The sequence below is a fragment of the Schistocerca piceifrons genome, chromosome 5 (assembly GCF_021461385.2).
Source record: "Schistocerca piceifrons isolate TAMUIC-IGC-003096 chromosome 5, iqSchPice1.1, whole genome shotgun sequence".
In the NCBI taxonomy this organism is placed as follows: Eukaryota; Metazoa; Arthropoda; class Insecta; order Orthoptera; family Acrididae; genus Schistocerca; species Schistocerca piceifrons.
This window is the reverse complement of record NC_060142.1, coordinates 40,042,887-40,066,855: the sequence shown is the minus strand read 5'-3', so window position 1 is coordinate 40,066,855 and position 23,969 is coordinate 40,042,887. Positions and strand designations below refer to the sequence as shown.

Below are 23,969 nucleotides of genomic sequence, written 5' to 3'. Positions count from 1 at the left end.
TTAATCCTTCACAACCTCTACACCTTCTCTCTTATCCACTTCACCTGGTCATCCTCAACCCAGAGTGACACCTTTCTGGACATTGACCTCTTTCTCTCTGATGGCTCCACCCACACCTCTGTCCACATTAAATCCACCAATCACCAACAGTAACTGCATTTCAACTGCTGTCATCCCTTCCACATAAAAAAATCCTTCCCATACAGCCTGGCCACCTGGAGATGACATGTCTGCAGTGACAAGAACTTCCTTGCCCAGAGTCCTGAGTCTCTCACCAAGGCCTTCACAGACAGGCACTATCCTCCAGATCTAGTCCACATACAGGTCTCCCATGGCTTTTCCCTACACACACCCCAGTCCTACCACCACCCTCAAGAACCAGGTACCAACGAGTGCCCTCTTTGTCACCCAGTACCACCCCAGACTGAAACAACTGAACCACATCCTTTGGCAGGGCTTTGAGTACCTATCATCATGCCTTGAAATGAAGGACATCCTATGCAAGGTCCTTCCCCCTCCTCCTAAAATGCTGTTCCATTGCCCACCCAACCTCCACAACATCCTAGTCCATCACTATGCCTTTCCCAATTCCAGCCCCTTAGCACAGGGATCATATCCCTGCTGTGGAAGAGCGAGGTGCAAGACCTGCCCAGTCCACCTACTCAGCACTTCCTTTTCAAGTCCTCTCAAAGGCTTATCATACCCCATCAGAGACTGGGCCATTTATGAAAGCAGCCATGTCATATACCAGCTCTGCTGCACACGTTGCACTGCTTTTTTACACTGGCATGTCTACCAACTAGCTGTCCACCAGGATGAATGGCCACTGCCAAAATGTAGCCAAGACAAAAGTAGATCACCCTGTGGCACAACATGCAGCTGCGCATAACATACTTGATTTCAGTGGCTGCTTCACTGCCAAAGCCATCTGGATCCTCCCCTCCCCAAGTGCACAGACGGGAGTTACTGTTAAAACATTTTCTCTGCTCATAAAATTATCCTGGGCTAACCTACAGTAACCTACTGTTCCCACATGCCCCATCCGACAGTTTCCACCCCCCCCCCCTCCCCCTCACCCCATCTGTTGTATCACCTCCTCCCTATTTCCCTCTTCCCCTCCTGCACCTTCCTTACGACAGTCTTCTGATACTGAGCCTTTTGGCAGTCCAGTCCCTGCGTGCTCTACAACGGTACTCTTCTCTCCCCCCCCCCCTCCCATACATTTGTACTCTGCTATCCCTGCCCTTTCCAGGCTGCTGTTTTCATTCAACATGACAGTCACATTCTGCTCTGAGCTGCAGGAGATGGTGGTCATGTGTGTATGATGTGTACTTGCTTGTGTGAATAAATGTGTGTGTGTTTCCTTTCCAGAAGAATGCTTTGGCTGATGCTAATGTGTAAGTGTCTTTTTGTTGTACCTATCTGCAACTCAGCATGTCATTTTTACAGTGAGTTGCAGTCAGTCTATCACTTATGTTGTTAATTGCAATTTATAGTTGAAATTTTCTTACATCTTGTTTCATGTTGACATGCACAGTCTTATCAGCTATTATAAATTCTTGTAGGTTCTGAAGAGCTATATCTTCTTATGACCATCATCTTGTTCTTTATGAGATATAGCACTGATACCTCTGACTTATTTCAGACTAATGGTGCTTTATCTGCTAATGAGCGAATGGCAGATTATACTGGTGTGTTGATTGCCTACAGTACTTACTTAAAGCACTGGGGAGATTCTGAGGAGTTACTGCCATTAATTTCAAGTTGGACACCAGATCAACTTTTTTTCTTGCAGGCAACTCAGGTGAGTATTTGTGGTATTCTATAAGAGAGGTGATAAAATTTATGTGAATATGTGGTTTTGGAGGCTTTACTGTTTAACGTGATGTGATACTTTGACTTACAATAATTTTTATAATTGAGGAGTGTGTTTAATTTTTGAATTCCTGCTTTATGGCTTAGTGAGAAGTTTGGTACAGTAATATTCTGTGATGGTAAGACACAGGAATTGCATTGTCAAAGAATTTAAATGTAATTAACAGAGTAAGAGAGTGTCAGGAGAAGTTTTTATGCACATACATTCTTTTTCTGTAGGAGAACTTCAGAAATATGTGATGCCTTGGCACAGAGTACAATAAAAGAAAACAACATTTTTTGAGCATACTGCTTTTAATTGGAAATGAAGACTCCAAACACGTAGCAAGACTCTTCAACAATGATTTTCAAAATGTAGCTAAGAAACTTGATACAGTCAGCTCAACAGAAGAAGCATTGCATCATATGTGATAGTCAGTGCAACAAACATTCAATCAATCTGAGATTACTCCTGCTCCTCCAGTGAAATCAACAAAATAATGAACTCTCTTAAAACAAAAATTCTCAAGCGGTTGATAACACTTCACGCAAAATATTAAAAGCCTGTGCTTATGGTGTAGCCACTGCACTTAGCCATATATTTGATACATCACTTTATCAAGATATCTTTCCAGACAGACTAAAGTAAATGATTGTTAGACCCCTCTTTAAGAAAGGTAGTAGGACAAACATTAATAACTATCAACCTGTTTCAATAATAACTTCCTTCTCAAAGTGTTTGGAAAAGGCAATGTATTTAAGAATGTTGGAACATACTTGCAAATATAAGATTCTGAGCATTACATTTTGGTTTCCAGGAGTGTGTCTCCATCCACTGACCATGTTTCAAAATATCTAAATGAAATGTTTTCACTGACTGGGATTTTTTGTGATCTATCTGTGGCATTTAACTGTGAAAATCACGGCATTGTTTTGGAGAAGCTTAAAGTTTAAAGCCTTTGAGGTATAAGTGCTTCACTTAATACAGTGTGGACCAGAGGAAACGCATGTTTTTTTGAACCACTAGTATGTGGTGACGAGAGGGGGTATTGACCTTGAATGAATGTTGTCCGACTGCCCATACAATGCAGTTTCAGTCGCTATGGAGCATTTGAGTGTAGAGCATCATGTGTTCATTGTTGAGCTGTACTTTAGAAACAGTGATTCTGTAGTCACAGAGCAATGTCTTTCCTGTCAAAATTTTGGAGTTGGATGTCGAGGTGCAGTGCCTCATCAAAATACTATACTCAATAGGTTGCAGCGTTTAGAAGTACTGGATCTGTAATGAAAAATAAACCACCTGTTCTTCTCCATTCAGTTCATCCTCCAGAAAATGTAGACCAAGTGAGAATGACAGTTCTTGCTTGTCCAAAACGATCACCTAGACGACATGCTGTAGCACTGGGTATGTCACATTGTTCGTTTCACCACATCTTACATGATGATCCTAAGTTTCACACATACAAAATAATGATCATCCAGCAGCTTAGTGGAGGGGATTTTTTGCAGCACAGTGAGTTTTGTTACGTAATGGACAAAATTTTTACGGAAGATGTAAATCCTACAGTATTCATGAGTGATGAAGCATATTTTCATGTAGACAGTTATGTCAGCATTCAAAATTGCTGGTACTGGGTGCCAGAGAACCCACATGAATTACACCAAAGACCTCTCCACAGTTTAAAAGTAACAGTGTGGTGCTGCATTTCAATGATGGGGATTGTTGGATCCTATTTTTTTTTTAAGAGGGAGGAACTGCAGTTACTGTGACATCAGTGTGCTATGTTAAAATGTTAAACAACTTTCTTCATCCAGAACTCAAAAGGCGTCAAGTGGACATCAGAGAAATATGGTTTTAGCAGGATGGTGGCACAGCTCACATGGCAAGAGCCTTGCTCACCCGATTTGTCAATATGCGACTTCTTTTTGTGGGGATATTTAAAATCAAAAGTCTACATGAACAAGCCTCGCACAATTGGTGACCTGGAGAATTCCAGTCATCGGGAAATTGAAACCATGCCAAATGAAATGTTGGAGATAACCATGCGTAACTTTCGGGAGAGGATCCAAAATTGTATCCAGCAAGAAGGACATTATCTCCAAGACATTATTTTTTGAACCTAATTAAAATATGTATATTTCAAAACTGCATTAAAAAATCTATCACTTCATGCTTGCTCTTATTACTTTCATCAAACTGTGTCCCATTCATTAAATAGTAAAAAACATGTGTTTCCTCTGCTCTACCCTGTTTTTAAATGATAGCAAGCAAAGGATTATGTTAGATGCCTCATGCAGCTCTCATGATGAATTCGTGATTTCCTCTCAGAGAGGTCACAGTTTGTAGTGATAGATTGTAAATCATCGAGTAGAACAGAAGTGATATCTAGCATTCCACAAGGTAGTGTCATAGGCCCTCTGCTGTTCCTGATTTACATAAATGATCTAGGTGATAATCTGAGCAGCCCCCTTAGATTGTTTGCTGATGATGCTGTAATTTACTGTCTAGTAAAATCATCAGACAATCAATTAAAATTACAAAACGATTTAGAGAGAGTTTCTGTATGGTGCGAAAAGTGGCAATTGGCACTAAACAAAGAAAAGTGCGAGGTGATCCACATGGGTATTAAAAGAAATCTGATAAATTTTGGGTGTATCATAAATTGCATAAATCTAATGGCTGTCAATTCGACTAAATAACTAGGAATTACAATTACAAGCAACTTAAATTGGAAAGACCACATAGATAATATTGTGGGGATGTCAAAACAAAGACTGCGCTTTGTTGGCAGAACACTTAGAAGATGTGACAAACCTACTAAAGAGACAGCCTACATTACACTTGTCTGTCCTCTGCTGGAATATTGCTGCATGGTCTGGGAGCCTTACCAGGTAGGATTGCCAGAGGACATCGAGAAAGTGCAAAGAAGGGCAGCTCGTTTTGTGTTATCATGCAATAGGTGTGAGAGTGTCACTGATATGATACATGAGTTGGGTTGGCAGCCACTGAAACAAAGGCAGTTTTCTTTGCAGCGAGCTCTATTTACGAAATTTCAATAACCAAATTTCTCTTCTGAATGCGAAAATATTTTGTTGACACCCACCTATGTAGGGAGAAATGATCATCATAATAAAATAAGAGAAATCAGAGCTCGAACAGAAAGATTTAGGTGTTCCTTTTCCCCATGAGCCATTCGAGAGTGGAATGGTTGAGAAGTAGTATGAAAATGATTCGATGAACCCTCTGCCAGGCACTTAAGTGTGAATTGCAGAGCAGCCATGTAGATGTAGATGTAGATGAATCTTTTTCCGAGTGGGAACAAATTACTATTAACTTTCCAGAGTGTTCAGTTATGGTACCACTAATGACCATCTATCTCACACTCATAAAGCAAATGAAAAAATTAAATAAACAAATAAAAAATAAAATAAAAAAAATAAAAAATAAATAAAAAATAAAAAAGCAGAAATAGGGGTCTTTGATGACGAAGTGAACTTAATAATAGGGCCAACAAATCTATGACAATGGCACCTTGATAATATTCTAAGCAGAAAACTAATGGAGTATTTTGGATGAAATAACCATCACCATGTGAACCAATGTAACTTTCCAAAAATGTTGGTCATGCAAAATCCAGGTTGCACTTTTCTCACATTATGCATGGAAAGCCCTGGGTCAAGGAAATCAGGAAAATGCAGTATTTTTTGACTTTTGAAAAATATTTTTACTCAGTACCACACCAATGCTTTTTAATGAAAGTAAGATGAGTGAAATCTGTGATTACATTGAGTATTTCTTGGTAGGGAGGATACAGCTTATTATCATGGATGTAGAGCCATTGAATGATATATAAATAACTTCAAGCATTCTCCAAGGAAGTGTGCTGGGACCCTTGTTGTTCATATTTTGTTTTAATGGCCTGGCAGACACATTAATAGTAATTTTAGACTTTTTGTAGCTGACACAGTTATCTGAAATGAAATTTGTCTGAAGAAAGCTGCAGAAATATTCAGTCAGATCTTGAGAAGATATCAAAGTAAGGTAAAGATTGCCAACTTGCTTTAAATAATCAGAAATGTAAAATTTTGCACTTTACAAAACTCAAAACATCATCTCCTATATCAGTGATAGTGACAGAGTTGGCATTAGTCATCTCTTACAAATATCTGGCTGTAAAAATTGGTGAGGATGTGAAATGAAGCAATTATATAAGCTCGGTTGTAGATAAAGTAGGTGAAAAACTTATTCTGTTTGGTAGGATGCTGGGAAAATGCAATCTGCCTGCAAAATAAATTACAAGACACTTGTGCAGTCCATCCTAGAATATTTCTTAATTGGGTAGGATCCATAACAAATGGGACTAACAGGGGATGCAGAAAGTATACATAGAAGGGCAGCATGAATGGTCACAGGTTTATTTGCTCCTTGGGAGAGTATCATAGACTTCCTGAAAAATCTGAACTCACAGATACTTGAACATAGAAGCAAACTATCTCAGGCAAGCTTATTTATAATCTTTCAAGAACTAGCTCTAAATGATAGATATAGGAATATATGACTACTCTTATGTATTGCTCCCATTGGGATTATAGAGACAAGATTTGACTAAAACATCACACACCGAGTCATTCAAGTATTCTTACCATGCTCCATATGTGAATGCCCTGAGAAACAGCTCTTGCATGTGGTACAAAGGGAAATACATACAGCCCTCCTTCACAGTGGTCTGCAGCCTATATACATAGATGCAGATGTAGGTCAGATTTTTGGGGGATGGTATATTGTTAGAGTCCAATGGTAGAATGGAACCAGAATTATGACACAGGACTTGAGTGCTTCCCCTCCATGTCCAACATGATATACTGGACCTGATGGCAGGAGATGAGTGGCCTGTTTCACACTGACAGTATGGAAAGAGAAACCATGTGCAAGCTTCTTCATTTCTGCTTAACTAACAAACCTACATCCACCTGAAACTACTTACTGTACGGTACTGCGAACGGCTGAAAGCAAGGGGAAACTACAGCCGTAATTTTTCCCGAGGGCATGCAGCTTTACTGTATGATTACATGATGATGGCGTCCTCTTGGGTAAAATATTCCGGAGGTAAAATAGTCCCCCATTCGGATCTCCGGGCGGGGACTACTCAAGAGGATGTCGTTATCAGGAGAAAGAAAACTGGCGTTCTACGGATCGGAGCCTGGAATGTCAGATCCCTTAATCGGGCAGGTAGGTTAGAAAATTTAAAAAGGGAAATGGATAGGTTGAAGTTAGATATAGTGGGAATTAGTGAAGTTCGGTGGCAGGAGGAACAAGACTTCTGGTCAGGTGACTACAGGGTTATAAACACAAAATCAAATAGGGGTAATGCAGGAGTAGGTTTAAAAATGAATAGGAAAATAGGAATGCGGGTAAGCTACTACAAACAGCATAGTAAACGCATTATAGTGGCCAAGATAGACACGAAGCCCACACCTACTACAGTAGTACAAGTTTATACGCCAACTAGCTCTGCAGATGACGAAGAAATTGAAGAAATGTATGATGAAATAAAAGAAATTATTCAGATTGTGAAGGGAGACGAAAATTTAATAGTCATGGGTGACTGGAATTCGAGTGTAGGAAAAGGGAGAGAAGGAAACATAGTAGGTGAATATGGATTGGGGGACAGAAATGAAAGAGGAAGCCGCCTGGTAGAATTTTGCACAGAGCACAACATAATCATAACTAACACTTGGTTTAAGAATCATGAAAGAAGGTTGTATACATGGAAGAACCCTGGAGATACTAAAAGGTATCAGATAGATTATATAATCGTAAGACAGAGATTTAGGAACCAGGTTTTAAATTGTAAGACATTTCCAGGGGCAGATGTGGACTCTGACCACAATCTATTGGTTATGACCTGTAGATTAAAACTGAAGAAACTGCAAAAAGGTGGGAATTTAAGGAGATGGGACCTGGATAAACTAAAAGAACCAGAGGTTGTACAGAGATTCATGGAGAGCATAAGGGAGCAATTGACAGAAATGGGGGAAATAAATACAGTAGAAGAAGAATGGGTAGCTTTGAGGGATGAAGTAGTGAAGGCAGCAGAGGATCAAGTAGGTAAAAAGACGAGGGCTAGTAGAAATCCTTGGGTAACAGAAGAAATATTGAATTTAATTGATGAAAGGAGAAAATACAAAAATGCAGTAAATGAAGCAGGCAAAAAGGAATACAAACGTCTCAAAAATGAGATCGACAGGAAGTGCAAAATGGCTAAGCAGGGATGGCTAGAGAACAAATGTAAGGATGTAGAGGCTTATATCACTAGGGGTAAGTTAGATACCGCCTACAGGAAAATTAAAGAGACCTTTGGAGAAAGGAGAACCACTTCCATGAATATCAACAGCCCAGATGGAAACCCAGTTCCAAGCAAAGAGGGGAAAGCAGAAAGGTGGAAGGAGTATATAGAGGGTCTATACAAGGGCAATGTACTTGAGGACAATATTATGGAAATGGAAGAGGATGTAGATGAAGATGAAATGGGAGATACGATACTGCGTGAAGAGTTTGACAGAGCACTGAAAGACCTGAGTCGAAACAAGGCCCCGGGAGTAGACAACATTCCATTAGAACTACTGACGGCCTTGGGAGAGCCAGTCCTGGCAAAACTCTACCATCTGGTGAACAAGATGCACGAGACAGGTGAAATACCCTCAGACTTCAAGAAGAATACAATAATTCCAATCCCAAAGAAAGCAGATGTTGACAGATGTGAAAATTACCGAACTATCTGTTTACTAAGCCACGGCTCCAAAATACTAACGTGAATTATTTACAGACGAATGGAAAAACTGGTAGAGGCCGAGCTCGGGGAAGATCAATTTCCATTCCGTAGAAATGTTGGAACACGAGAGGCAATACTGACCCTACGACTTATCTTAGAAGAAAGATTAAGGAAAGGCAAACCTACGTTTCTAGCATTTGTAGACTTTGACAATGTTGACTGGAATACTCTCTTTCAAATTCTAAAGGTGGCAGGGGTAAAATACAGGGAGCGAAAGGCTATTTACAATTTGTACAGAAACCAGATGGCAGTTATAAGAGTCGAGGGACATGAAAGGGAAGCAGTGGTTGGGAAGGGAGTAAGACAGGGTTGTAGCCTCTCCCCGATGTTATTAAATCTGTATATTGAGCAAGCAGTAAAGGAAACAAAAGAAAAATTCAGGGTAGGTATTAAAATTCATGGAGAAGAAATAAAAACTTTGAGGTTCGCCGATGACATTGTAATTCTGTCAGAGACAGCAAAGGACTTGGAAGAGCAGTTGAATGGAATGGACAGTGTCTTGAAAGGAGGATATAAGATGAACATCAACAAAAGCAAAACAAGGATAATAGAATGTAGTCTAATTAAGTCCGGTGATGCTGAGGGAATTAGATTAGGAAATGAGGCACTTAAAGTAGTAAAGGAGTTTTGCTATTTGGGGAGCAAAATAACTGATGATGGTCGAAGTAGAGAGGATATAAAATGTAGGCTGGCAATGGCAAGGAAAGCGTTTCTGAAGAAGAGAAATTTGTTAACATCCAGTATTGATTTAAGTGTCAGGAAGTCATTTCTGAAAGTATTCGTATGGAGTGTAGCCATGTATGGAAGTGAAACATGGACGATAAATAGTTTGGACAAGAAGAGAATAGAAGCTTTCGAAATGTGGTGCTACAGAAGAATGCTGAAGATTAGATGGGTAGATCACATAACTAATGAGGAGGTATTGAATAGGATTGGGGAGGAGAGAAGTTTGTGGCACAACTTGACCAGAAGAAGGGATCGGTTGGTAGGACATGTTCTGAGGCATCAAGGGATCACCAATTTAGTATTGGAGGGCAGCGTGGAGGGTAAAAATCGTAGAGGGAGACCAAGAGATGAATACACTAAGCAGATTCAGAAGGATGTAGGCTGCAGTAGGTACTGGGAGATGAAGAGGCTTGCACAGGATAGAGGAGCATGGAGAGCTGCATCAAACCAGTCTCAGGACTGAAGACCACAACAACAACAACTCTAGCCTTGGTCTCCCTCTACAATTTTTACCCCCATACTTTCCATCTAACTGATAATTCCTTGATGCCTCAGGATGTGTACTGTCAACTGATCCCTTCTTTTAGTCAAGTTGTGGCAATTTCGTTTTCCACAGTTCAATTCAGTACCTCCTCATTTTTAACCACTCTACCCATCTAATATTGAGCATTCTTCTATAGCACCAAATTTAAAAAGCTTCAGTTCTCTTCTTCTCTGTACTGCTTATCATCCACATTTTACCTTTTTAAGGGTACAATCAAAACACATACTTCCAGGAAACACTTCTTAACAAATAAATTTCTATTAAATATTAAAATATTTCTCATTTTCAGACACAAATTTTTTTGTTATTTATAGCCAGCATTTTATATCCTCTCTCCTTTGGCCATCTTCAGTTACTTGCTGCTCAAATAGCAAAACACCTCTACTACTTTTAGTGTCTTATTTCCTCATCTAATTCCCTCAGCATCATCTGATTTAATTCAATTAAACTCCTTTATTCTTTTTTTTTCTTTTGTTTTTGTCCATCTTATAACCCCTTTCCAAGACAACATCCATTCCATTCAATTGCTCTTCCAAATCCTTTGCTGTTTCTGACAGAATGACAATGTCATCAGCAAACCTTGGAGTTTTATTTCTACTCCATGAACTTTAATTTCTTTTCCAAATTTCTCCTTGGTTTCCTTTACTGCTTGCTCAATGCACAAATTTAATATACTTGGGATAGGCTACAATCCAGTCTCACATCCTTTTTAATTATGGCTTCCTTTCCATGTCCCTCAACTCTTATAACTGAAGTCTGATTTCTGTATAAGCTATAAATAACCTTTCACTCCCTTTATTTTAGCTTTGCTATCTTTGTATTTGAAATATTGTAGTCCAGCCAACATTGTCAAAAGCTTTCTCTAAGCCTACAAATGCAATTAATGTAGGTTTGCCATTCTTCAGTGTGTCTTCTAGGATAAAAGAGAGGGCTAGTATTGCCTCTTGTATTCCTGCAAGTCTCCAGGAACCAAACTACTCCTGTCTGAGTTCAGATAATATCAGGTTTCAATCTTCTGTAAATAATTCATGACTTTTCAAATTGGTGTGTTATTCACACCTGTCACTACCATTTTTCTTTGGAATTGGAACAACTACATTTTTTTGGTAAAATCTGGGAGTATTTTGTCTGATTCACATATTTTACATACCAGATCAAATAATTTTCTTTTACCTGACTCTCCATGGATCTCAGTAATTCTGAGGGAATGTCATGTATTCCAGGTTCCTTGTTTCCACTTAAAACTTTCAATGCCATGTCAAATTTTTCTTGCAGTTCTATGTCTACCTCTCATTTTTATATACTTCCTCTATTCTGTTACTACAAAATTTTCCTCAGGTTTTTTTCTTTGTATAGACCTTCTATATATTCCTTCCAGATTTCAGCTTTTCCATCTTGCTTAGTACTAGCTTGCCATTTGAGCTCTTGATATTCATACAAACACTTTTTTCTCCAAAGATCTCTTTAATTTTACTGTCAGTGACATCTGTCTTTCCTTTAGTTATGCTTCCTTCCACAGCCTTGCATTTGTTCTCCAGCCATTTTGCACTTTCTGTCAATCTCATTTTTTAGATGACTGTATTCCTCTTCACCTGCAAAATTTTCTGCGTTTTGTACTTTTTCATTTCATTAATTAAATTTAATATGTCCTGTGTTATCCTGGGATTTATATTAGGGCTTGCCTTTTTACCAATGTGACCATCTGCTGCATTCCCTGTTTCATCTCTCAAAGCTACCGACTTGCCTTCTATTATATTTCTTTTCCCACATTTCAGTTCATTTTTTCCCAATGTTCCCTCTGAAAGGTTCGTTAACATCTGATTCTTTCAATTCATCCTGGTCCCATGTCCTTAATTTCCTACCTTTTTGCAAACTTTTCAGTATCAGTTGGTTAACAATGAAACAAAATGGGCCCACTCTGATTAGTACTCTACATAAACGATCATCAAATGATGCTGAAGGGCAGTTCAAATACAGTAAAGCTTGCAGATAATATTGACATACTGATCAACTGTCTGAACTCAACCTTATCAGACACAGCTCAGTGTTATACACTGAAGAGCCAAAGAAACCGGTACACCTGCCTAATATCATGTACAGCCCCCACGAGCATGCAGAAGTGCCGCAACATGACATGACATGGACTCAACTAATGTCTGAAGCACTGCTGGAGGGAATTGACACCATGAATCCTCCAGGGCTGTCCACAAATCAGTAAGAGTATGAGGGGGTGGAGATCTCCTCTGAACAGCATGTTGCAAGGCATCCCCCACATGCACAATAATATTCATGTCTGGGAGTTTCGTGGCCAGAAGAACTGTTTAAACTCAGAAGAGTGTTCCTGGAGCCACTCTGTAGCAGTTCTGGATGTTTCAGGTATCACATTGTCCTGTTGGAATTGCCCAAGTCCATTGGAATGCACAATGGACATGAATGGATGCAGGTGATCAGACAGGATGCTTACGTACGTGTCACCTGTCAGAGTCGTGTCTAGAGGTACCAGGGATCCCTTATCACTCCAACTGCATATGCCCAACACCATTACAGAGCCTCCACCAGCTTGAACAGTCCCCTGTTGACCTGCAGGGTCCATGGATTCATGAGGTTGTCTCCATACCTGTATACGTGCCCGTACATATCCATTCACTTGACACAATTTAAAGTGAGACTCGTCCGACTAGGCAATATGTTTCTAGTCATCAACAGTCCAATATTGGTGTTTATGGCCCAGGTAAGGCATAAAGCTTTGTGCCTTGCAGTCATCAGGGGTACATGTCTGGGCCCTCACCTCTGAAAGCCAATATTGATGATGTTTCATTGAATGATTCGCACACTGACACTTGTTGATGGCCCAGCATTTAAGTCAGCAACAATTTGTGGAAGGGTTGCACTTCTGTCATGTTGAATGATTCTCTTCAGTCATTGTTGGTCCCATTCTTGCAGGATCTTTTCCCGATTGCAGCAATGTTGGAGATTTGATGTTTTACCAGACTCCTGATATTCATGGTACACTCGTGAAATGGCGTATGGGAAAAATCCCTATTTCATTGCTGCCTTGGAGATGCTGTGTTCCATCCCTCATGTGTTGGCTATAATACCACATTCAGACTCACTTAACTCTTGATAACATGCTATTGTAGCAGCAGTAACAAATCTAACAACTGCACAGACACTTGTTGTCTTATATAGGCATTGCTGACCACAGCACCAAATTCTGCCTATTTACACATCTCTGTATTTGAATACATATGCCTATACCAGTGTACTTAGCAATTCAGTGTAAATTATGATTTATTCAATTATTGGTGTACATTTGAACACTATTTGCTCTTCTTACAGGAGGCATTTTAGATATTTATGTTATTTTTACAAGAATTTATACACTAATATAGAATACTATAACACTAAAATGGTATTTCTATGAATAGCTATATGTACCTAGTGGGATATGTAACAAGTTTTGTCCAGCTAAAATTACAATCCTAAACATAATTTTGTAAGTTCAGGTAGAATGTAAATAACATATGAGTAAAGGAAACAACTCACTGAATAGTAGTATTGTTGAGTTGTTGACATGCACAGAAAAAGAATGAAAACTCTGCTAGCTTTGGGTAAATCCTTTTCTGGGAAAGAGTGCACATATATGCATGCACATGCACACACGTGCATGTGCTGCTGCTTACTCAGCATTCACCCCTCTAATTCAATTGAAAGAAAAACTACAGACTGATTTCATTTGAAAAGAAAGAATGAATAATTTAGTCATTCGGTCACTTCCAAAAACTGATTTCACACAAATGAATGAATAGACCAACCAATAAATCAAACTGCAACCCACTGAATCAAGTACTTTATTTGGTTACTCCCATAGACTGATTTCACTGAAATGAATGAATGAATAATTCAACCAATACATAACATGAACTGTCTGTTTTCTAACAAATAACTGAATTAATTGTTTAAATTCAGTTGTTACCTTCACTATAAAGGTAGGGGATACTAAGCATCTGCTCTAAACTATCAACCTGTTTCTATTGGTCAGTTTTCTTCTGTGTTGAGTCTCTATTGTACAACCAGCTATCAAACTATTCCAAAAAGGGTTATATCCTCTCCGCCAGACTACTGGGTTCTAACTTAGTAAAAGTACTACTACTACTTCTACTTCTACTATTGTCAATGAAGTTGCCACCCAGGTGCTAACTGCATTTGAAAATAAAGATTTGGTATCTATTGTAGTTAGTGATCTCAGTGAAGTCTTTGACTGTATATCCTTTAATATCCTACTTGCAAACTGGAATAGGGTGGTACACAACCTATCTTTAGCTTTAAACAAGTAATATTTCAGAAACAGAAGGCAGTTCATCTTAATTAAAAATTGATGCTCTTCACTGAAGGAATTTCGAACTGGTATACCATAGGGCTCAAGCCTTGCTCCGTTTCTTTTCATAATTACAGTTAATGATTTAAATTCCTGTGCAAAAGCTAATTCATGAGTATTTTTTGTAGAAGACATGGTACTGCTTAATATACACCATGAAACCATAGAATTGAGTCAAACAATGCATGAAAATTTATAAATAACAATAAACTGATGTTCTTGTAATGAACTCATCTGAAATTATGATAAACTGTAGGAAATGATTGTGGAATTAATTAAAATATAAATACACTGATGGAAAAAAATAGCAGCACCAAGGAGGAGTTGTGTGAGAAAGTTGATAGGCATGTTTCTACAGCTGAAAGACGATGTCTGTTCAAATTTCATGCTAGTCACATAAGAGTGGCCTAGTAGTGCCAGTATGAGGATGACAGTCAGGTTTGGTTTAAACACATTCTGTAATGGTTGTGAGCATTAGTTATCTTTGAGATTGGACATGGTGAACTGATGTTACTCAAGAATGCCTTTAAGGTGACGAAGACACTATTATCAGCATCTTAATGGCTTTGAACAAGGCTACGAGAAGCAGGACATTCCTTTTGTAATATTGCAGAAAGACTTGGCAGGAATGTAGCCATTGTGCATGATTACTGGCAGCGGTGGTTGTGAGAATGTAAGATTGCAAGAAGACTGGGATTTGGACGGCCACATGGCACTACCGAGAAGAAAGACCAATGTGTTTGGTGTATGGCTGTGGCACATTGTACTGCATCCACAATCTGAGCAGCAATTGGCACCACAGTGGCACAACAAACTGTTACAAATCAGTTACCTAAAGAACAGCTTCAAGCCAGATGCCCTATAGTGTGCATTCCACTGACCCAAAACTGCTACCATTTGTGTCTTCAATGGTGTCAAGTAAGAGGTCATTAGGGAGCAGGGTGGAGGACTATTGTGTTTTCTGATGAAAGCAGGTTCTGCTCTGGTGCCAGTGATGGCCATGTGTTGGTTAAAAAGAGGCCAGTTGTGAACCTGCAACCAACCTGTCTGCATACAAAACACACTGGACCTACATCTGGAGTTATCATGTGGAGAGCCATTTCGTATGATAGCAGGAATGCTCTTGTGGTTATCCCATGCACCCTGGCTGCAAATTTGTGTGTCAGTCTGACAATTCAACCTATTCTGCTGCTGTTAATGAACAGCATTCCAGGGGCTGTTTTCCAACAGGATAACACTCACCCACATACTGCTGTTGTAAACCAACATGCTCTACAGAGTGTCAAAATGTTGCCTTGGGCTGCTTGATCACCAGGTCTGTCTCTGATCGAACACATAAGTGACACCATTGGGCAACAACTCCTGCATCATCCACAACCAGCATTAACTGTTCCTGCATTGACTGCCCAAGTGCAAAAGGCCTTCCAAAAACTGACATCCAACTCCTATACAACACAATGCATGGACGTTTTCATGCTTGTATTCAACATTCTGGCAGTTACAGTGATTATTAATGAACAGCATTTCACATATGTAATGGTTTATATCATACTTGCATTAATCAATGATCTTGCAATATTAATTACTTAAAAATGTTACAGAGGCATATGTGTTCCTAAAATTTCATTACTCTACATTAATTAGGTTTTTGGTGTTGTGATTTGTTTCATCAATGTAGTAAACCAGTAAAACTTTCAGGCTTTCACATTAATTCCAAATTAAACTAGCAGAAAGATATTAGCAATGTGTGCAAGGGAATAACTCAGGTGTCCTATCTCATATGGAAACTGACAGATACAGTCTCCAATGAGTATCAGATGATGGCATACTTTGCCCTTCTCCAGTCTGCCCTTCCTGTGGCATACTTATGAGGGAAATCCCATCATATCAGTCCAATTACAGAAAAAAAAAGAAAAAGAAAAGGTAATCAGAATATGAGTAAAATAACACTACCATTCCCTCTTTATCAAGCTGAAGATTCTGTTGTTATAAATGTGTAGATCTATACATCTATACAGCAATGCTTTATGCCAAGAGTAACGTAAGTGACAGACATGAAAGAGAACATACACCTTCACAACACTAAGGGTAAACTAGACTTCAATATACTGAGACACAAGCTGTGAAAGACTGATACCTCACAAAAAACAGTGACACACACAGTGGTTACGGTTACTACAAGCCACACCACAAGTTGGAAAACGGGGCCAAATTTCTAGTAGTTCACTGTCGAGTTGAGATTTTCACAAATGTTTTATTCGTATCTTACAGAAACTAGCAGTATGGCAATAAACAGCCTTTTAAACACGCCACTAACGGCAATCAAGTAATTTATAGCAATAAAACAATTAACAAAACTTTAAAAAAAAGGAAAACACACAGAAGCTAGCAGTATGGCAAGAAACAACCTTTTAAAACACACCGGTAACGGCAATCAAGTAATTTATAGCAATACAACAGTTTAAAAAAAATTTTTAAAAAACACAGAAGTTAGCAGTATGGCAATAAACTCCCTTTTAAAACACACCACTAATGCCAATCAAAGTAATTTATAGCAATACAACAATTTAAAAAAATTTAAAAAAACATTAGTAAACAGGCTACTAAAGTAAATACAGAACTTTGTTAATAAGGTACGGTGAGGTAGTGAAGCTACCAACACCACCATTAAAGAAATTAAACATGTCTCAGCAGACACATGATTAATGGCAATAAAAGGAATTTACAAACTTGGAGGAATTAAAAAATTTTTAACAAAAGTGTCCTGAAATATCATTAGAACATAACAGATATGATGGATCTGTGTAACGCGGCCACAAATCACCCACTCAGGGATGCTCAGGCCAGACAGAATACTGACCAATTTAAATACACCCGTAACCACAATTGCCACTCTCAGGCTGATCACTGCACCAACTTTTAGCCAGCGAAAACTTGTTATACAATGGATTAACTTGCTGACACTATTAGACCTAACCTCGTGCAAGGAAACTTTACACCACAGAGTCCTGAATGAGCAACAACATTATCAACCAACAAGAAGCATGAATTTACTCATAACCCACGACAGAACAGTGAAACAATTAAACTGCCAAAACTACACCTCCCATTGGACAGTAACGAGAGGAGGAGGAAAGATCACTGTCTTCAATTACGCCGGTGCCAGGGGCAGGAAACCTGGTCGCCGGAGGCCACAAGGCAGAAGAGGCGCTGGTTACACAAAATTATTACTTAATGATTAAACCTTCCATGAACTTAACTTGCAATTATACTCTGACAGGCAGTACACGACCTCCGATGGCAAGGAGCCACACATCCGACCACGCACGCATCGCCAGCGTACCCAACACGCCACGGTCACACGACAACACGCTCTGTCACCATAGTTCACAGCTTCTCTGCGACATTGACGAGTAGTGACCACTCCTTCATGTTAGGTGTCTCCTTTTAAACTCCAGTGTTGAAACAGAGGATTTAAAGAAGCTTGTTAACATCCCACCAAGGCGAAATGAACAGCAACTACTGGTGGGGCGATTCTGTATACAACCAACACGTGGGGAGCTCTTCCGTCAACTTGACCCGCTCATTACACACAACTGGCATACATCACGTGGTGACTCGGTACAACCGACCATGCCTGCTTCGTGCTGGAGAGCCACACTGCCCTCCCGTGTCCACCACAGTGTCTGCTTACAATGCCCCTACTTCCGCGCAACCACCTGATGTTACAACTGGTCAAAGATCTCACTCCCCCATAGCAGTTTCCCAGAAGCAAAAACGCAGATATAGATAGCGGAGGGAAAAGACAACCGAGCAGCCACTTAATGACAGACAACATATCAAACAAACATGTCAGGCGAAGAAAATGAAAACCAATGCAATCTAAACACAAGGTGTAGCACAAGTTGATGCACGGCTCAAATAGTATGTTTAAATGTTTTAACAAACTTCCAAAATCTGCTTTGTCATTGCCCTATAATATTTTTAAAGCTAAGATTTATGACTGGTTATTGAAACATGCATTTTACAAGGTAATAGAACTATTTGAAATAAACAGTGTATGTATTAGCTTTTGATAAAGACATAGGATTTTTTTGTAAATGTGTCCTTGTATCAATTTTGTATTTAATAACTAAATATGTTCCACTGTAAGTGGTCAGTGATTAATAATAAATTGTGACTTTCTATTATTTACTTATAAAAAGCTCCATATCTACTAAACTTTCATTGTTTACTAGTTAAAAAAAGTGCCTTTTTCATTTTAAGACATTTAACACAATATCAGTCACATTCTTAACCTATAGTAATGTCACACTGCTATGTTGAAAGCTCAGGATATTTTTAGTCATGATACTATTGTAATCTTAGTATGATAAGATAAGCACTACCATTTTGGCCACAGCCAGACCAGTTGGATCCAACCATCCACTTTGTCATACAGCAGCCAGTAGTGTTATGTGTTATTAGTCCAGTCAAATAGCAGATATACCTTGCAAAAGGTGGGGTAGAAGAGTTTATTTTTTCAACTCATTCATATGGTTGGAAAGATTAGAAAACCGAGTTTTGCCAACAAAATTTCGCTTGGGAAAACTTTCTGCAGTCAAAAAACTTCGAAAATTTCGGCCTTTTTTCAGTTTTTTTCAAAATATCTCAGTTTTTTTGCTCCTATCGCTTTAACATCTATTTTCTTTTTTAAAGAGCACACAATTCTCTACAAATTTGATTCTTGCCATTTTTTTCTACTTCCACTATCTAAGGCGCTACAGCGCCTCAAAAAATACCAATTTTTCAAATTTTGAGCATAGTGGCAAGATACCTTATTTTTGAACACTATTTTTTCAGTTTCTGTTTGTATAGTATAAATACGTTATACATCTTGTTATACGTTGGAATTTACCACCTCACTTTCAGGTATTCAGTTTCTCTGTATGCAACATGAGGATTGCTGGGCACCCAACTATTGTGATTCTTACATCACTACCTGAAGTTCACTATGGGCCACCTCAGCCCTGGTATTTGTAAAACTATAAAAATACATCATTAAGAGACACAGATAGATGTGCACGCGCACGAGCACGCGCGCACACACACACACACACACACACACACACACACACATGTACACAAAATAAATTGTCTCAGGAAACTGAACTATTATTAGCTGCAATAGGCAACCTAATTAGGAAGGTAATTACTCTTGTGTATAAAAGCCACACAGTTGACATTAAAAATAAGTAGCTTTATTACAATTAAAATGCATTGTCAGTTACTAAAAATGTTGACAGTTCTGGGTGTGTAATACTTGTAATATCGCACTTTAGCACACTTGAAACAGATATGAGCATCACTTCCAACGTTTTGATGGGCCAGGTTCCTCAGTGTCACCAGAAATACCTTGAGTTACGGATTCAGGGTCTGTACATAGAGTTGATCCCTGATTGACCTCTTCTTTAATCAGCGAGTCAGCCTCGGCAAGTTCTTTGATTTTGTCAGCGGTTTCCTCAACATCCTCCATAACATCTTCTTCGCTGTCTTCATATAAAAATTTTGGCACGTTTTCACAGTTGACCCCAATACATTTCTTGCAAATTGAAGAACGTTTCAAACCCACTTTACTGCAGGAGCATGCTCCGCCACAGTTCAGCTTGCATGAGCATGAAACAATGTGAAGAAGTGCTTCAGGTGCTGGATCTTGGCTCATTATTACGGGTATTGGACCGTGGTCACTGTGGTTCCAGCCCCATTTCTCAGGAGGTTTCCAGTTTCCCATTCAACTTTGGACTTGTTGGTAAGTCCACAATGAATGATGTTGTGCAGCATCTTGTGTAGGTGGCAACCGTGCAAGATTCAGTTTGCTTTTTGTGGCAGACTTGGCGAATAGCTGGCACTGCAAATGGTCTAGAGTGTGGGAACTGCTGACACCTCCACTATACAATGCGATAATAACCTGTTCTCCTGCTGTTATTATTTCTTCATAGGTAGCATGTGGTTTATTGAATGTGCAAAGCGCTGAGGTTAGGTGTTCATTTTTCACAACAATGTTGCAGCATTTAATTTTTCCTTGACCAAAAAAGCGGATGTTGTATCACATCCGCTAAAGGCATGAGTGAACAGAATATATTCACTGTCAAACTTGTAACATGCAGTGGAAAACCACTTGTCTTCTGCATTTCCTCTTCCTAGCTTTAAGAAAAATAAGTTTTCAATGCCTTGGCCCAAACTGGTCATAAGCACAAGCAGGTCAACATCTTCTCCTACACTGACAACACTTCCAAAATCTTTGGTTCTTGAAATGTTAGATGTTACAATCATAATGTCAGCATCTTCTTGTGCCTGGTGCACTTCAATGCTACACTCCAGAAATTCCTTTTTAAGAAGTGTGATCAAACGTATCTTGTTTCGTTTGTTCTACAAGAACTTGTCCTGAGGGACTTGATTCACCATCTCTGATTCAACCACAACATCAACCGAAGAATGTTTTTTGGACCTACAAATCCTCTCAGCACTCTTTGTGCTACATTTGTCTCCCTCACATGGATACCCATCATAATACAATAGCAAATTGAGATCCAAAATGACTTTGCAGGTAAGAAACATAGCTTTTGGTTATTGACTTGAAGCAAAAATTTCGAGTCCAAGTCACTTTGTGGATAAGGTACCCTACATCAATGACAAAAAATTTACTCGGTCCACCTGACCTCACATCTTCCACTGGAACGAAGGCATTGTAGAATGAAGATTTTGTTCCTTTTCGCATGCTTTTTCCTGAGAATAGGGACATTGGGTAAGGAGCAAGTTCATATTTCAGAAAGGCTTTTAACTCTTCTTCACTTTGTTTCATTAAACAAATCCTTTGGAAAAGAGTTAAACAATCAACAGGAGTAATTTTAGTGCTCCCAGCTTTTACAGAATTGAATGCAGAAAGGAGAGTCACAACTTTACCATTTCTACGGAACTTTACATAGTGGAAATTGTCACCAACTATTCTTTTCATGCCTTTTTCCCCCTCTTCGTGACACATATGACAATTAACATCCTCCGTTCTGACAACACCACTGCTGACAGACATTATAAAATCACTTTCAGGGAAGGGAGGATGAACTGAAAACCAATCACGCAGCTTACACAAGTCTATGCCATCTCGTTTGATGCGACAACTTCTTGCATCTACATGCTGTTCTGATGTTACTGCACTCACTTCGCAATATGACTTAATTTCTTCACAAATGTTCTGCATGTGAATCATACCCAATGTCCATCTGGTTAATAAACTATCCGTAATTCCTTGGCCAGAAGTAAGTCGTCCAGAACTCTTCATGGTTCTCATCAATTTTTGTTCTATAGTCATGTCAGAAGGAACCTCTGACCAATACTTTTCTGATCACCGGATTGTAAAATGTCCTTTCATTGTGAACTTCTCATATTCTGATAAATCCATTTTTTCCTCGAGTCTCAACATATCCTGTAAGTAGAGGTGGCCACTTTTAGCATACATAAAATGTCCAACTGAATGAAAGTAGGGAATCATTTTTCGCACGCTTTCAAGATGAAGTTTCCAATTGCCTGATCGATCCACTTCAATAAATTGTTTCATGAGAGTGACCATCTTGTAGTACTGAACCCATAATTTTGCTTTGGGTCCTTTACTTTCAACCATTTTCAGGGCAGTTACAAATTTTTTTATGGCTTGTTCCCTGAGAAAACTGGTATTCTGGCCAACTGTCAGTTCTGACTCACCAAAAGGAGAAGACAAGTCATTCAATGTCTTACGTTCATCTTCTGTTAGCTCAATGTGATCCCACACTTGACAGGCCAAAGCAAGGTGACACAATAAATGCACTCGCACAGCCCTGGAATATGCATGTCCTGACAAAATCTTTTTAACACTGTTTTCCGCGCATATTACACCAAATAAGTCCTTTAATCCACTTTCACCCATGATCATATCGATACATCCCATGAACGACATAAGAAAATGGAAACCTCCAAGTCGGACCTCCACATTATGAAATTCAGGAAGGTCAATCTCTACAATATTGTAACACAAATAAACTTCACGTAATCCGACGTGAATGTGTTCGTAGTTACTGAATATGATGCTGTTTATCCTGGCCCTGCAGCAGAGTGAGATGGTAAATTCCAACGAATAACATGATGAGTAATATGTTTATACTACACAAATAGAAACCGAAATAACAGTGTTCAATAATTAGGTAATTTGCCACTTTGCTCAAAATTTGAAAAATTGGTATTTTTTGACGCACTGCAGTGCCTTAGATACTGGGAGTAGAAAAAAATGGTAAGAATCAAATTTGTAGAGAATTTTGTGCTCTTTAAAAAAGAAAATAGACGTCAAAGCGATGGAAGCAAATGAAACTAAGATATTTTGAAAAACTGAAAAAAGTCCAAAATTTTCAAAGTTTTTTGAGTGCAGAAAGTTTTACCAAGAGAAATTTTGTTGGCAAAACTTGGTTTTCTAACCATTCCAACAATATGAACGAGTTAAAAAAATAAAATCTTCTACCCCACCTTTTGCAAGGTACAAACTTTTTTTCTGACTGTTTCACTGGACTATATGTGGTATGGAGGGACATTATACTGCACTTCTGGCTGTTGTTGAGTTAGCGAAACTGGTGCCATCACAACTCACTTAAATAGCTCCTGAATTCACATTATGAGGCTGATTGTGAGTGCACCCCTTCCATTCCTCCCATCAAGGAATAATCCTTGGCAGAACCATGAATCAGACCTGTGTTACTCATATGGCAGTCACACATGCTGACCATAAACTATGGAGGGGTAAAATTTTAGTCTGTAACTACCATCAAATGAGTATCATCAAACAATGGAAAATACAGGATGGAATAATGATAGTATTATGAAGAGGATAGACGGCTACTTGTAATATAGTGGAGATGCTGAGTTGCAGATAGACACAACAAAAAGACTGTCAAACAAGAGGCCAGAGTCTACTTTTTGTTGTGCAACTCAGCATCTCTGCTATATGGTAAATAGTAATCTATCCTTTGTAAAATGAGTATAGTTTGTTTGAATAATTTTCTGTTTTTGTCTTTCTAGGACCTGTGTTCAAAGAGAAAAATATATCACCACTTCCTAGAAATTTTTGAAGATGTGCATTTGCCATCAGCAATCAGGTAAAAATATTATAAATTTGATTTTGCAGCTTTATTAAATTACCACTTGAATACTTTCTTTGAATGTGATACATATTAAAGTAAAGGAATAAAGTTTCAGGTGAATAGCCCATTTAAATTTTCTGCTTTATATTTACAAAAAAATAAACTTAAGGGAGAAAGAGACAAGATTATGTTTATTTCTGTAGATGGTTCCTTGGTTATTTCCTTTCAGTGTGCAGAGTGGGCATCTACTTTCACTCTTTTCTGGAAGCTGCCCTCAGATTCCATTGCTCCTGCTCTGTTACATCAAATCTAGTGGCAACAGATGTCATGTCTCAAGGAGGAACTTGAAGTAGTTCTCTTAGCAGAAGCAAGTGGAGGCTTAGAAAAATAGTTGATTAAGCACTGGATAGATATGTACCTAGTGAAACAGTTCATGATGGGTGGCACCCTCCATGGTATACAGTGTCTGTAAAGAAAATTCTAAGGAAACAGTG

At 38.8% G+C, this 23,969-nt stretch overlaps 1 protein-coding gene across 1 annotated transcript in view; it reads left to right on the top strand.

Moving 5' to 3' along the window:
* LOC124798148 overlaps positions 1 to 23,969 on the top strand; it is a 292,835-nt gene that overhangs the window by 253,336 nt on the left and 15,530 nt on the right. The window contains exons 15-16 of the mRNA XM_047261428.1: positions 1,646 to 1,804; positions 23,414 to 23,490. Of these exons, the coding sequence (XP_047117384.1) occupies positions 1,646 to 1,804; positions 23,414 to 23,490 (236 nt within the window). The remainder of the gene's footprint in view (positions 1 to 1,645; positions 1,805 to 23,413; positions 23,491 to 23,969) is intronic.